Raw genomic sequence first — 16,355 nt, 5'->3', positions numbered from 1 at the left:
ATGTCAAGAAACTTTCGCATAAGACAAAGGGGACGTGCCCAACCTTTTATGACCGTTGCTTTATGCCTTTTGACTGGGCAAGACAGAGGGCGAGTAATGGCTCTTCAAGGCCCTCCCACCCACCCTTCACCCATTCGGTTCACGCAGACTCCTGGTGCAAGACACGAATCGCCCTCACCGAAGCTCCTCAGGCTCAGCTATGGCTCCGCGCAGAGCTCGTCTCAACGCTTCGTAGTCATACTCCTTGCCATCATCAACGCCAGACCGAATGCGACTCACTGAGGCGATAACGAAATTTTCTTAGAACAGAGGCAACCCAAGGAGGTCAGCCCGTACACATCTCAGTCCAAGCAACCGAGAATCAGTTGCTCTTCCATTCCTGTACACCGTACCCAATCACGTCCCCCTTCCATTATAGAGATTCCCCTGCCCCTGACCCAAACGCTGCGACCCTTTGTCTAGGGTTTTCATGATAGATTCGCATCAAACAGTGTAGATTTAGGGGTCTGTTTCCGTGGGATTTTACATTACAAATTGATTGTGTCCCCCTCACTAATGAAGGCCACAATTCCGAAAACCACCAAACACCCAACCTCAAGAACTCGAATCCACCGGCATGTTCACATCGGTAGTGGCAGCTGGAGACGAACAACGGATTGTGGGGCAGCGCTTTCAACATTCAACAGAAACTGTTAATGCCCATGTGAGGAACGTTATGAAGGCCCTGTGTAGGCTAGGGACACATCTTATTTACCCAACTCACACATCCGGGGTGCACCCAACAATCGCAGCCAATCCGAGAAATTATCCTTGGTTTGAGATAAGTTGTTTATGGTAGATAATAAAATATAATTATGTACATATTGGATAATTGTTTTGTAAATTACTTAAACCGTATGTATTCGTATGTATCATGTCCGCTTACTCGTTCGCAGGGATGCATTGGTGCAATTGATGGGACCATGATCGACGCTGTTGTACCTGCAGAGGTGCGTGAGGCATATCGCAACCGGCATGGCAAAGTTTCCCAAAACGTATTGTGTGTATGTGACTTGGACATGAAATTCACATTCCTGTACACTAGTTGGGAGGGGAGCTCGCATGATGCACGTGTATTCATCGATGCATTGTCTCAGGGCCGCAACGCATTTCCAATGCCTCTCGATGGTAAATCAGTTCGAAGGCCACAATTATTTTTGTCTGATTATATTGGGTCTTTATATCTGTTGTTTTTAAAAAGCTCAGGATTCGTTGCTTGGGGCCTGATTATCTCATAATATTAATGGTTGACAGGTCATTATTATCTAGTCGATTCAGCGTATCCATGTACTCGAGGATTTATGCCCCCTTACCCTAGAGAGAGATATCATAGAAGTGACCGTTAGGGTCAGCGGGGATTTATGGGGTATAAAGATTATTTTAATCATCGTCATTCATGTATTCGTAACGTAATAGAACGTACATTTGGGGTCTTGAAATCACGATTTAGAATTTTAAGACTCATGCCTGGTTATAAAGTTGGGAGGCAAGGGGATCTGATCATTGCATGTTGTACGTTACACAATTTTATTAGAATGATGAGCCTGAATGACTGGTTGTTTGAGGAGTGGAGAGATATGGAGCTCAGTCCAAGCGGTCATGCATATAGCGACGCCGCTGTTTCAGGAAATCATCCTGACATGACTGTCGAATCAGCCCGAGCTATGGCTGCAATTAGGGATGACATTGCCCAAAGTATGTGGGAAGCTAGGAGTGGTCATTGACTTATATTGATAAATATTGACATTATTGAGACTATATAAGGGTGTAGTTAGAGATTCAAATGTATTGCAAATTTTATTTTGGTCTGGCAATATATAAGCAATAATTTATATAGATAGGGAAGTTTGTAGCAAATTTATTTAGAAATATAGTTGCTACTATTATAAGCTATATACGTAAATTTAGTTTCATAAATAATTAGTCGATATGTAAATTTTATCGTACACAAATTTACAAGGATTGATTTTATAATTTAATAATGTTATTTTCTTAATTGATTATCATTGACTATAATTGAAAATTAGAGGTAGGGAAAATTTCCCATTACTACGGTGAATATGGGAAATGAACTTAAGCATAGCTATTTGAAAAAATTATTTTATAATATATTAATATTATTTAACGTTTTTTTGCAAACAATTACAATTGGGATTTTTGAATAAATGATTAACTTGATTATCGAAATTTTGTTGTATTTTCATTAGAAAAGACTATTGTAACAATAAAATTTTTATTATTCACTTCATTAAAAAAAAATAAGTACCTGGGTAATTAATAATTTATTAATACTTCTTTATCAATAATTTATAAATAACATTTAATATAAAGTTAAAACCATATCAATTCATAAATAAATTACAACAATTTATAAATTATTTTAATTCATCTCATTACTATTCATAAATCATCTCAACTCATCTCAACTTATCTTACTACTATTCAAAACTCATTTCAAATCATCTTAAATCATTTCAACCCATCTTCGAATCCAAACGACACCATATTCTCGGAGAAAGACTCGAGAACAAGTTTCCTTTTGTCCGTATTCTAACCGCAACTTATAGCCACAAACCTGCCTGTACCTTCTCACCGCGCACGTCAGCCACAGGAAGCGCTCCCGCACTAAAATACGCCCCTTCCCCGCCTCCTCCTTCTTCAGTCTCAAAACCAGTTCCTTTATTTATTTTCTGTTTTTTGAACTCTGGTAATGAAATCGCTCTAGAACCTCTTCTCCTGCTTGCTCCAAAGTTACCAAATGGCCTCTCTACAAATTTTGAAATCCGCTTTCACTCCGGTTTCAATTCCCCTGCCAAACTTCCCAGGAAAATCGAGCTCGGAATCGGATTCCAGGAAAAGGTTTCTGAGGTTTGGTTGGTGTAGGAGCTCCACGTACTATACGACCAAAGGTTTTAGGGTCTGTTGTGAATCTCGAGACAGCGACAACCAAAGCAACGGCAAGCTTCTCCTACTCAGTCCATTCTTCTTCTTTCTTATTTCTTTCTCCGTCTTTATTTTCAAGTTTTGTTTTATTGACACTTGTTTTTATTAGGGTAGGAAAAGAAAGTAACTCTCTGTTTGGTTGCTGAGAAAACTTAGTGAAGGAAACATGGAATTTCCAAGAGCTCATATTTTAGGTTATTTTTATTTAAAACTCGGTTTAAAGTCCAGTAAAAGCGGTGCCTTTGTTAATTTTTTAATTTTCTGGGGTCGAGTATGGAAAATTGTAAGTACGGACCTCTAATTTCTTTCTAGTCCCCAAAAGATTGTAGAAATTAAGCGTACTACTATTTTTTCTGTATGAGAGCTTTGATTTTGCGTACTGTTGTTGACAGAAAGCGAAAGACTTTATTTAATCTCTTAATAAAAGTGGAAGAATTTTGGGTAAATACGTTGGGCTAGACATCTCGGACCAATTCATGTTTAGTAAATCACAAGAGAGAGGTAGAACTTCTGTTAATTTGTGTCTTGTTCTTTTGATTGACGTAACTGAGTGGGTTATTCTACTGCGTTGTTCTCAGGTCAAGAGGGCTTTATTTTGGTCCGTATGTTCGAAACTGTGAAATGGTGCCGTGCTGATTACCAAGTTAGGATTTTTTTTTTTTAATTTTTTGCTTAATTATGAAAACTATCCTAATGTGGAATTTAGGATCTCAATATAAAATCAGCAATAAACACTAGACACCGAGATGAGATGAGATGTCTTAGTTGAAAGTTGAATAAAATATTGTTAGAGTATAATTTTTCAAATTTTTTTTTTTTTTTTTTGAGATTTGAAAAAGCTAAACTGTTTATTATATTTTGTGTGGTAGTTTGAGAAAGTTGTAATGGTAATCAAACCAGGTCTTAATAACTGATTGTGCCGGGAATGCCTCTATGAGTGCAAAACTATTCATCAAAGCTCTCTCTCTCTCTTTGCGAGCGCGTGTGTTTAGTGTTTATTGATGATTTTATATTGGAGTACCCTAACACACTAAGAGCATCCTCATTGGCTTAACCAAATCCATCTTCAAAATTTAGCCAATATCACACTTTTTTACATTTACCTATTCCATTTAAATTCAATCCTCACATTGGATTATCCATTCACTCTCTATATAATAATAAACTATTATTAATTTTTTGACATCAATTATGCAAATTTTAGCCAACCTTCTCATTTGGCCAAGTCAATGAGGATGCTCTAAGATCTCACTGTAGTAAATACGGGCCCCACCACTGTTCTTCATCATTGTTACTCTGGATGGTGAAGATGTTATGGACTGTGAACCAACTTACCCCTCAATCTCATAGCTTGATGGCATATATACATATTACAAACACCTTGGGGTTAGTTTCAGAAATGTCTTTCACAACCTTGCTTTTTGAAGATGTTCGATTATTTTGTAGCTTCGTTGGATGTTCTATTTGACCCTTGCGAGGAATTCATTTGCAATTTTTTTGCTGCTGACTTAATTATCAAAAATAAAATAAAATTCCTGCTGACTCCTTGGTAATGCAGTACAATACTCCTTAATGATGATTTCACTTTTGGTGTCTCACATACCAATATTTTTCAGGTGAAGAACCCCCTGAGTCATTATTTATGAAGGAACTGAGGAAGAGGGGCATGACTCCAACTTCATTGCTTGAAGAAACAAAAAGGAGCAACTATGGACTGGATAACGAAACAAATTTGAAGGAAGAAGATAGAGGATTTTCGAATAGAAAGGCAGTCTCAACTGAGCTTGAGAAAAGCCTATCTAATCAAAGAGAGCGCTCCATGGCGTTGAACAGTGAAGGACTTGAGGTCCAGATTTTTCCTTGTTATTTTGATTTAATAGTCTTACCTCAAAGTTTTCATTGGCATTGTCTTGAATCAATATGTCCAGACACTGGTTCTGAGGCTTGGAACCAGTGTCTGTTTCATATGCTTTCAATGCTTTATTCTGTTGAACTTTTGCAGCATAGTGTATAGTAAAATCAATTTACCTCAAAGATTCAGGAGTGGTCTTAGGTCAGTGGAAAATATCCTTTTTCAGAGACAAAAAGCAAATATTCTCTAATGGAGACAAGAGGAAGAAGTTCCTAATCCTGCTTTGTGCGTTGCTGAACTGGTTTCTGGTTGCTCAGTTCTGTTTTGTTGTGCTTTGTTATATCTTGTGTCTGTAACAGCTATCCGGGTGGTGTCTGTTGCAGTTTTGCGTTGGTCTTGTTGTGTTTGAAGCAGATGTGCCTTGGAGCTGTTGTTGCTTGTGTTTATCTCGTGTGGTTGGTTATGAAAACGTCTACAGTATTTATAGTGACACTTTGTATGGCATTATACGGGGGTATGCCCCCTTAAAAATGTACTTGGGTACTCTTTCTTCAATGAAGCTGAAGTTACCCAAAAAATAAAAAAAAAATTAAAAAAAAAAAGAGGAAAAGGGGAAACATGAAACATAATTCCGAGTAGCAATTAGTACACAATTTTAGAGTGATAGATCTTCTTGAACTGAGTTTATCTAATCTTGTGTAACTTTGGCAGAGCAAGAGGTTCTTTGTAATCAATGTCCACCATACAATTGTCAAAACCTTTTGGTTAATCTGCATAGAAGTTATCCAAAGGTTCTTGTATTGGTCTTTTATGTCAAATATGGAACTTGTAATTGATTCATGATTTTCCTTTTGCATGCCGTTCCTTGTAATATGTTAGTTGCCCATGAAGACGAGGCTAATCTAATATAAGAAAATGGGGGCAGGTTGATAACATTTTTTGAGATGGTTAGGAATTAGTTGATAATTTTTTTCTCTTTCCAGGAAATCAAATATAATGATAGTGTTATGTCATGAAATTTATCAGAGTGAACTTGTTTCTTAAGCTTCCTCTCTGCTTTGTGGTTGTGACATTGGCACATTGTACACAACAACTGACTTATATATACATTGTTTCAGGGGTTAATTCCTCGGGCTAAACTTTTGTTAACAATTGGAGGGACCTTCTTCTTTGGATTTTGGCCGTTGATCCTTATAACTGTCACATTCTTTTTGGCTCTCTACTTTGTAAGCTCTCTCTCTCTCTCTCTTCACCTTTGATCTGTAATTGTTCTTATGTTGTTTCCATCTGCTAGACAATGTTTATGGATCAATTTTAAACATTTCTAGTTTTGTTTAGCTTTATTGGTTAATGTCTAATATTTTTGAAATGTTCAATTATGTTAACTTCATTTAGGAAGTTCTGTTATGAAATCAACTTTATTATAATAGAACCACAAGATCCCTGGACCCAGTTTTCATTAACATTCTAAGTCGGATAGTATGTTGTCTTGTTTCTTTTATACTTACACTTATAAAAAAAAGTCTTCTCATGTTTCTTTTGTTTTGGAGGATTCTCACTTTAGCTTCAAATTTCCACTAAGAAGTCAAATGCGGACCAAATATCAAACTGTTGAATGATCTTCTAGATATTTAGTGACCAATATATTCTTGAATTGGCAAAGGCAAATTAGTTTCGTTCATTACCAATGGGAACCTAACTTTGGCATAACGATTTTAAAGAAATTGAACTTATTGTATCTCTGATGATGCATGTGCCTTTCCTTTACTGAATGATGTCAAACTTGTACAATATTTGAAGGAAGCACAGACAAATTGTCAAACAAAATTTAAAATTAGATTGGCAACTGCTCGAAAAAGTATTGGACTCTCTGTACCCATGAATATTGACTTGAACAATCACCTGATAATAATGTTCTTATTGCCGTTTGTGACTTGTTGGACTTAGTCTTCTACACTTCCTTATATCTTATTTATATTTGTTGAATCGTTCTGCTTGTAATGGACACATAAGGCGGAGTATGAGAAAGATTTGAGTCATTTCATTATCTTATTGCATCGCAATGCTGGACATTTGATGGAAGCTAAATTTGAGTTTCTTCCTCTTTTTCTTTGGCAGTACTTTGGACCAACTTTTGTCCATGATGCAAGCAAGACACCTATCTCGCCACCCCAATATATCGATCCATTTGCACTTCTAGAAGAAGAAAGGATTTCACAGAATGCCCCACGTGTAAATTAAAAGGGCAGTATTTTCACATACACCTCCTTAGTACATACTCAATTAATTTCATGTTTCTGTGGCTTATCTATTTGCTCTCGTTCATTCTTTGCTTGTATAAATCCTAACATTAGTATAGAACTTTCCACATCAATTTATGTTAAAGTCCCATTATCTAGATATTATTGTCATGTTATCTTATATCACAGACCTATGAGTTGAATGGTTTTAGCCCAGAATCTCACGAGGTACAATTCTCTTTTGACATCTTTTTCCGCAAGCTTCTATTTTTGCCTGGCAAACTGGTTTTTGAAGTGCTGTTGATCAGATGGGATTGTGTTTTACGTTCGTTTTTTTGTTATAGGAAGGTTATTCACCACAAAAGTAGAAAACTAGAAGTTGAATATTATCATAGATATTGGTCTACTATTTGGGGTTTAACAACCATGGTAGCTGAGTTGTATGCAGAACTCCCACTCACATTAATTATTAGAGCAAATCCCAGTACTACTGATAATTTCAAGGGATAATAGCTAGTAAGATGACCCATTACACGCATCTCTCAAACCCAACATGCGATAACATAGATAATTAATTCAAACAAGGGTTCGCAAAAGTTGCTTCAGAAGATACGTTAAGAAACAGACTTGAAAGGCTGGTAGTGTTTAAGCTCCGAAATAATGCCTTGAATGCATGCGGCACCAGCAACGAGTGATACAATCAAGCAAGCCCAGCACAATATCTTTAGCCAAATCCAGAGAAGAGAAAAACTGCGAATTTTAGCCTGGGAAATGTGCATCTCTATTGGTAGATATACAGTCATTGGCCAGAATGCAGCGGCTCCAATCAATCCCAAAACACTGTTGAAGACTGGAAACATCATTGCGATCACAGACGTGCATATAACATACGTTGTTCTCCAGATCAATCGGAGGAAACTCACGTTGTAAATACCCACAAACGGAATGACGATCTGATGTTCTTGTACTATGAAATGACCTGTTCCACACCTGCTGATAAACCACTTTTCCGCATTTTGGTGTAATGGCTGGCTGAAAACCTACACACGCATATATAATTTGAGTTTACTCGCAAAGAAAGCAGCAGCATAATTTCACATCTAGTGACATATACAACTAGTCGATGAACATCCCAGTATTGGGTTTAGACCAACTCTATACAAGTAGATGTGCAAGGTTTACAAAGAGAAATGCTAAGATCTGCTTTACTTTTGGAATATCTCTTTGTAAACCTAACATTTGTCATACACATGCAAAACCCACTTCTTGCTCTAGGCTATATATATAATATTTTTTAAAATAATGATTACCTGGTAAGCTCCCACAAGATGGATAATAATGCAAATGTTAGCAATGTCAATAAGCCAATAAGGTTCATAAAAACCAAATCCTGTTAAAAAATTGCCAGGCGCTCGGTTTCCAAACGCTGCATAGCCCAGAACTCCACACAGGAAGTAAAAGCAAGTGGTAACTAACACTCCAATGGCGGCAGCTCTCTTCATCACCAGGTTCTCTGGTGGGCTTGATTTTAGTGTATCCTGCAATTTATTGAAACTTCAGTCAACATTATTTTGGAAGAAAATATTTTGTGATGTATTATCCAATTGATTATAAGTACTCTTGAAAGGAGTGGAAGAAGATTACACAACTGTACTTAGAGATCGTGATAGAGCTTGCCTGTATCTCAATGAGGATGTTCGAGTACGAATAGGCAAAGGCAATGTTTCCAATGGCCTGTAAACAGTTCCACACCTTCTGTGAAATTGTCACATCTACTCCTGCACTTACACCTATGATGCTTGTCTTCCCAGCTTTCCCATCTGCAAAATCGAAAAGACGAAAACACTTGAAACCAACAAAAATCATACCTCACTAATTAACCACTACATTCAATGGAAGGCCATCAAAATCTGTCATGCATGCCAATGAAATTCCCCTCCCCCAACCCCAACCCCCAATGGTTGGTACTTCTCAAATGTATTTATCAGTTATAAATTTGCAGTGTTGCTGGACCTGCTATTCGTGCTATCGAGAGACCGATGCCTATGCAAGCGTAGGAGAAAGACATTACAGCTGCGACGTAGGAGAGCCCTGCAAGGTCTTGAAAATTAGGTATTTGGCTTATAACAATCTGAATGACCCCAAAAATGATCATGTAGGGATTGTTTGATGTGTGACATCCTGCGTCATGGCCATTCTTGTGAAGGCAGTGCGATCTTTTGACGGCCCTGGTTAAGAAAAACGAAATCAACAGTCATAATATACATGCAATCTTCTTACAGATGCGCACAGAACATTTAAGAATACATGAATTATGTGCACATAAATGAAGGGAATTAAGCCATTTATGGTGAAAAGTATATCGATCTTTCGATAGGCTTAGCATAAATAATAGATCTCACTTGTGAACCGTATGAATAAATTATTACAAGCACACAGATATGATGAGATTTTGGTGGATAGCTCTTACGCCATGCTAATAGCAGAAGTGATGGTGTATCCAATAGTTATTCCTACAAGATTCGTATATTGAGCTACCCCACAAAGCTTGTACTTAATTCCTCCTGTGGAGAGAGAGAGAGAGAGTATGAGACCCAGTTGCAGATTGCCTAGCTATATAATTAACTTTGAACACAAAAGGCACCTGTACCAGAAGATCTCTCATAGTCAAATGAGTCGTATAGCATCAACAAACTAATGTTTTGGGTCAGCAGCAACAATAACAACAAAAGTGTGCATGCAGTCTTTTTCTTACCTAAGTTATTCTTTACAGCCTCAATGTAACTGTAGTTTCTTCTCCCAGTAACAGGGTCAGGAGACCGATAACTGTCAGCAAGTAGACTAGAAGTAAACAGAGTGATGAGAGAGAAAATAAGCATAGCAGCAATCCCTGCAATCCAACCCAGCTGAGCCATTGCCCATGCCAGAGACAGTACTCCAGACCCAATAACGGCTGTTATGATATGTGCACTTGCACTCGCCACGGTTCCTTCAAAAATTGAAACCATGCAAAAAGGAAATGAAGCGAAGCCCCAATAAACATGAAGTCGTGAAGATGTCTGTGTGCTGATTGAAAAATAAAAGAAATACCAGTTCGTTTTACGCGGCCATCATCATCAAACTTAGAGGTCGCGTGCCCTGATTCCACAGCAAAGCTTAAATTCCTCTGCGTGATCTCCATCCCTCTCGAAGATCCTGAAAGATGACTCCGGCAAGATAAAATATAATGCTTAGAGGTGAAGATTTTGGAAAAGAAAACAGATTATATCTGAGGTATTCCTTCCTAATTATGCAGATATTATCTGGCAAGAACTTTAATGGCTTCACAGAGGACAACTAATATAGGGAAAATGATTCCTAACAATCACTTTAATGCATGCATAAAGCAATAGCTAGCCATTAATGTACTCTGGTGTCATATGGCCTCGATCCCCTGACCATGTCTATCCAAACCTAACACGTAGGGCGCATGCAACAGATTCAACCTGACCGCTTATAAATTTTATGTTAAAACTCGGAACAAGGAGCAGATATCTTGAATTATATATATCTTCCTGTAAACTAATTTACAACAAGAAGAAGAAAACAAGATAAGAATCATTACAGGGTGCATGGATAATTATAAATAATTAATTAATACTAGTTTTGCGATGTATAGCTTGGATCATAATTAAGGTCTAGTTTTACAGCACGTACAGTACCCATGACCGCCTACCCTCCCAAATAAGGTAATCGATCCTACGTACGTGAGAAAGTACTGGCACTACTTTGACATGATGATATATTAAGAACGTAATTAGAGTGTTAATTTTGCAATTTAAATATATAGGTACGTACCTGATCAAACATCGGGAATATATAGATACAGCTGCTGGCTTATCATGTAAGAGGAAGAAATAGAATAATGGTACTCTACACGTACGTGAAGTACCTACCCAATGTATATATCATATATGTGTATAAACTCGTAATTTTTAGTAATTGTTAATTGAAAGAGACCATAATTTCACTTCCCCTCTTTTATGGGCCAATCAAGGTGGGGAAAAAAACAGGGTGCTTGGCCTGAAGAACACTTAGACTGAATTTAGAGATGAGTTGAAATGGGTTGAAATTGTTTGTGAATAATAGAATAAAAGTTAAATTATTTATTATATTTTGTGTGAGAATTTAGAAAAGTGGTTTTAGAATTTGAAAAAATTGAATTGTTTATTTTATTTTGTGTGAGAATTTGAAAAAATTGTAATGATTAAAAGAAATAAATTGACATAAATTGAGATGAATTTTAAATACAAACGAGACGTTTATTGTTCATCTAATGATGATAAAATTCCTACCAATACGTCTGTGCTTCCGAGTTATGACATGTCGTTATTTTGTAGTAAGAACTGCTATGAGTCCTGAATTCGGGACCCAAAATGTGTCCCGAATAGACTATTTTTTTTTCATGTATTTTCTAATCATCATAAACATTTTTAAAAAAAATAAAAAAATCACAACATAATTAAAAAATATTTTTTTAATCATTCGGTAAAAAAAAAAAAAAAAAATCCCATTCGGGACACATTTTGGGTCCCGAATTTATTTCCCTATACCTAATATATATTCACGATGTACTCATATATGAATCACAAAATGTGTCCCGAATGAGACTTTTTTTTTTTTTTTTTTACCGAATGATTAAAAAAATATTTTCTAATGATGTTGTGATTTTTTTTATTTTTTTTAAATGTTTATGATGATTAAAAAAATATATGAAACAAAAAGAAAAAAAGAAGAAGAAAAAATAGTCTATTCGGAACACATTTTAGATTCCGAATTCGAGACCCATAACAGTTCCCTTAAGTATAATAGATCGAGGTGGATAAAAAGAAAAGAAGGTATTATAGATAACTCTAGTGTGAACCTAATAAATTTCGTGTAACCAAAATTGGAAGGGACAAAATTAGTATATAGTTAGTAAATGATTCATAACCGACATTTTTTTTAATATTTAAAAAAAAAAAAAAGGTAAAATACACTATCGGTCCTATGCATAGATCCGATTAGCATTTTTCAATTAGTAAATAATATTTTTTAAGATTTTTCTTGACTATTTTTTTGTATTTGAATTAAAGAAAAATTAATATTTTTTTAAATGAGAAAAAATTTTTATATATAAAATATATTTTAAAGAGTAATGCTAAGTACAAGTTTTAAATAAATAAATCTCACATAAATCTTTTATAAAAAAAGTAAATCTCACTAATAAATAATAGATTTTTTACATTTTTTTAAATAGATCCACCTTTTTACTTTGTATAAATCATTTCTATATTTTAAATAGTTGTGTGTTTGTGTTTTTTTTTTAAATGAATAGTTGTGTTTTATTAAGAAAAAATATATTCATCATCTATTTTTTTTATCATCCTTTCAGCATTCTATAATATGGTATTAAATGATAAATTTATAAATAAAATATAATAAATAATATTTAATCATCTAATATCATATTATGAGATGATGATAAAAATTAAAATAATACATAACATTACTCATTTACCAATTCCCTATCATGAAATTATTAAATGAAAGAGACGGCACGTTCTAATTCCCAAACAGTGGAGGCATAGTTTCCGTGGCATGTCACATGTGGACTTCCCCGCATGTGGGCTGCCTCCGTATTCTTAATTCGATGTATCTATCTATGTTCGTAGCATAGATGACATGTCGTTGATGTCCGGAGAGAACCGTTCTGTACTCATGATCTAGCAACGGGACACTCGGAACCGAACGACGTGCCCGTGTCTGCGCCCTCACTGACTAACGGCACCGAACTCCCACCACCGTCTCGAACACCTGCGTTTTGTCTCCCCCACAAACAAAGGCAACTGAAGTCACCGCGCGGCATGTCGTTCTCGGTGACTCTCTCATCACCCCTCTCTCTCTCATCATTAACTCAGTCTCAACGGTCTGAGTTTCTCTCCAATTCATCTCTCAAATTCTCCCTCCGACAATTCCACTCTTTCCATAAGCTTCCTCTCCTCCAAGCCTCTAGAAGAGCCTCCAATTTCCCTCAGGTTATTTTCTCTCTCCCTCTCTCTCTCTCTAGATCCATTACTTTCTCTTTCATTATATATAATTAATTATTATTAAAACAAAAAAATTGGGTTTCAGGGAAGTGAAGGTATCATTGACGATACTCGCAATTGGAGCCGTTCGATCAGCCCCGAGTTCGATGATGACGAAGATGACGACGACGACGCCGACGAAGACGAAGATAGGAGCTTGGATCTGCTGGTTCGGTTTGTTGAAAATATGTTCAAGAAGATCTCGAGGCGAGCCCGTAAGGCCGTACGATCTGTTTTACCTGTTCCTATATCTTCCAAACTGGTAAACTCAATAGGAATCATCTTGGCTTCGTTCTCCTAATCTAACAAACAAAAGGGAAAATGAATTAAATCTCGTGATGTTCCTTTTGGTCAATGCAGGTAGGGTTTTCTGTTAACGGAGTCTTAATGCTGGCATTTCTGTGGGTTTTGAAGGCATTCCTTGAGGTAAGGATGCATCATATAATTATTTTTTATAAATAGTGCATCAAATAATTATTCTTTAAAAAGAAAAGAAATTCATGCGCATCAATTCCATTATATATAAATACACGTATATTCGTTGGTTCTTTTTAGTTCTGAAGTTGAAATCATTATTACTGTTTATTGTAGCTCATTGCCTTTTTTTTATTTTTGGGGGGGGCGGGGGGGAGGGGGCTTGTTTATATCGTGAAATTGTGTTTTTTAAATATGCATTTGTAAGTTTTAAGTCTTTGACACTGAGAGTCTTCAATCATATAATTTTGATTGTCAATCCATGGACGCTTGGGCTTTCAAATTTCAAGTACCATTTAGGAAGTAAGCGGCTGTTAAAAGTTTTTATGCGAATTGTTGATGTGTTTCGCGAGCCTGGGTAACTCCATGCTGGCAGCACTCGGACTCTTCCCTGCAAGGAGGAGAAGGGGACCTCGGAGGCCGTGGTACCTCCGATGCTCAAGTTAGTTTCAATGTTGAAGATGAAAGAGAAAGTAGTAGTAAAAATGTATGTAGATGTTAACTTTCTTATTGATTGCAGGAGGCATCTATTTATACTTGTTGGTTTGGTCTCCATGGTAGTGGTGTGTCGCTCTATAGGAGATCGGATATTCGTGCTGCCCACTCGCCGTGCTATAGGGCATTTAGGTCCGACGGCGACTGTCCTGGCACATGATCTTTTGTTGAGCGTATCGAGCTCTGGGTCGCATTGAATGCAGCATGCCTTCTTCCCTAAGTTTCTCCCATCTTATTAATGCGGCATGCTTTCCTCTCCAAGTTTCCTATCCTCCATTAATGCGGCGTGTCTTCTTCAGCTTTCCTTCTCTATTTGTTATGCCTGGGTGATGATATTTAGAGTCGATGAGTGTACCTATCCGTTGGCTAGTGGGTTTCCAGACTATCTCCCTTGCTATATGTTTGTCATGGTTTCCTATCTACCCATCTTCTTTAGTTGGGCCTTTGAAGTATACACGGCCCGGCCCATACCTCATATTTGGGCTAGGGCCTGGGTCTGACCCAGGGGATAACTCCCCTCACACTAATCTTTGCATATTCTGAGTAATTTTAGTGAGCAGCTTGGCCTTCTTCATCTTTATCAACAAAAATCAGACAACCCCATAGCATCTTTCTTGTTTTTTTTTTTTTTTTTTTTCGTGACAATCGACAGCCCCATTACATCCAACCTTTATCGTGTCCTTGAAATGTTGCAGCTCTGATAATTTCTTTTTAGAAAGTTTGTTTTCTTCAAATTATCATGGAGTTGAAATGTTAGCACTCAACACGCTCACTTTTCCTTTTATCCATTTATCGATAAAAGTCATGAAGGAGTTGAAAGTTTTTTTTTTTATTTTTGGTGGGTGTGGGGGCGGAGGCATAGTATCATCTTTTCCTTGGTCATGCGGTATAGTATCACAAAAGATACAGCTACCATAAGATTAAAGAATAGTAATTTGTTCTTGCAATTTACTGGAGGTTAGTACTGCACTGCCCGTGATAACATAAGAGGCAATGGGAGTAATGCAAGTATATGGCCTTTGTAGAAAGCTCAGTGACCACCTATGCTTTCTAAGACTCTGCTGTGAATGTTGGTAGCCTCTTGATATGGCATGAGCTGCACTCCTGCCATAGATATGCTAAGAAACATTTTATCTGAAGCTTGGTGCCTGGGTAAATATTGCATTCATTTTCACTGATAGAATCTTGGTGTGTGGTCCATGGTACTTTTTGGTCTTTATGATTGATTTAGTCCGTGAACTTTCTCTGATAGAATCTGGCCTTCATTTTCACTGTGTATTAAATCAGGTTGTTTGCACCCTTGGAAGTGTAGTGTTTGTATGCATCCTACTTATTCGTGGTTTATGGACGGGGGTAAGTTATCTACAAGAAAACCGCTACCAGAAGGTGAATGAATTTGATGATGATCGCCGTGCATGGACAGGTTCACAGCCTGCAACTTGATTGTACTCTCCAGAATTAGGAAATGTTCAAAAACATCAATAATGGCACACATAATTAGAGGAACTGTCAGAATCAAGGATGATGAGATTGCATCAGAGTATTTTCATCTTTGGAAGTACCTGTTGTGCTTGCGATGAATTCAATGATGGCTTCAGCATTTTCATCAGAGCATGAAGACCCAGAATAACTTATTCTTGAGATCATGTGTAATACATTTACGGGTGCTTGCATCTCCTCAAGCTTAATCGTTGTCATCTGCATCCCTTGAAATATGTAGGGTCTGTTTTGTTTCTCATGACATTTTTAGTTACTTGGCCATCCTACTTACGAGATTTTCTGCATGTATGGTTTCCTTTATCTGTGCTTGTTATGCTCCCATGAAAATTAATTGCTTCCATTTCTGTTTTGCATGTTTTATGACATTTGACACCATCCTCTGCATTGCTCAAATGCTCAGTTTGATGGCGTTGGGAATGGAGGCAATGTCTTCAATTGATTAGTTTTGGTATTGGAGTCATTTTGCTAAGATGGTTTGTGTAAAGATTGTTGCAACCAAAATTATTGGGGAGCTCGGTCCGCAGAGAGCTGAAATCCAATAGCCTAAACTATTAATTATGGGCATTTTTAGATAGTGAGATGAGATGAGATGAGATGAGATGAATTAAGATGATTTGTGAATAGTAATAAAATTATTAGTTGAAATTAGATGAGATGAAATGAGATGCTCATCTCTGTATTCAACCAGGCCAATATCTTGCTTTA

General features: G+C 36.8%; 3 protein-coding genes across 3 annotated transcripts; 2 read left to right on the top strand and 1 right to left on the bottom strand.

The window, feature by feature from the left end:
• Positions 1-2,651: 2,651 nt before the first annotated feature.
• Positions 2,652-7,319, top strand: LOC108983132. Its single transcript, XM_035684629.1, has 4 exons — positions 2,652-2,996; positions 4,599-4,828; positions 5,953-6,060; positions 6,953-7,319. Exons 1-4 carry the CDS (start codon positions 2,798-2,800, stop codon positions 7,073-7,075), a joined length of 660 nt encoding a protein of 219 aa, XP_035540522.1. The 5' UTR covers positions 2,652-2,797; the 3' UTR covers positions 7,076-7,319.
• Positions 7,320-7,515: 196 nt separating this feature from the next.
• LOC108983131 (amino acid permease 6-like) lies at positions 7,516-10,448 on the bottom strand. Its single transcript, XM_018954679.2, has 7 exons — positions 10,165-10,448; positions 9,830-10,063; positions 9,545-9,638; positions 9,088-9,302; positions 8,752-8,894; positions 8,385-8,612; positions 7,516-8,114 (listed from the first exon to the last, which is right to left on the bottom strand). Exons 1-7 carry the CDS (start codon positions 10,253-10,255, stop codon positions 7,689-7,691), a joined length of 1,431 nt encoding a protein of 476 aa, XP_018810224.2. The 5' UTR covers positions 10,256-10,448; the 3' UTR covers positions 7,516-7,688.
• Positions 10,449-12,687: 2,239 nt separating this feature from the next.
• On the top strand, positions 12,688-16,103 carry LOC108983133 (protein SHORT HYPOCOTYL IN WHITE LIGHT 1). Its single transcript, XM_018954681.2, has 4 exons — positions 12,688-13,130; positions 13,228-13,443; positions 13,542-13,607; positions 15,438-16,103. Exons 1-4 carry the CDS (start codon positions 12,960-12,962, stop codon positions 15,591-15,593), a joined length of 609 nt encoding a protein of 202 aa, XP_018810226.2. The 5' UTR covers positions 12,688-12,959; the 3' UTR covers positions 15,594-16,103.
• The last annotated feature ends 252 nt before the right edge of the window (positions 16,104-16,355 follow it).

The sequence above is a fragment of the Juglans regia genome, chromosome 13 (assembly GCF_001411555.2).
Source record: "Juglans regia cultivar Chandler chromosome 13, Walnut 2.0, whole genome shotgun sequence".
Taxonomy (NCBI): Eukaryota; Viridiplantae; Streptophyta; class Magnoliopsida; order Fagales; family Juglandaceae; genus Juglans; species Juglans regia.
Note: the sequence above shows the minus strand (reverse complement) of the source record. Positions and strands in the feature narration are given on the sequence as shown.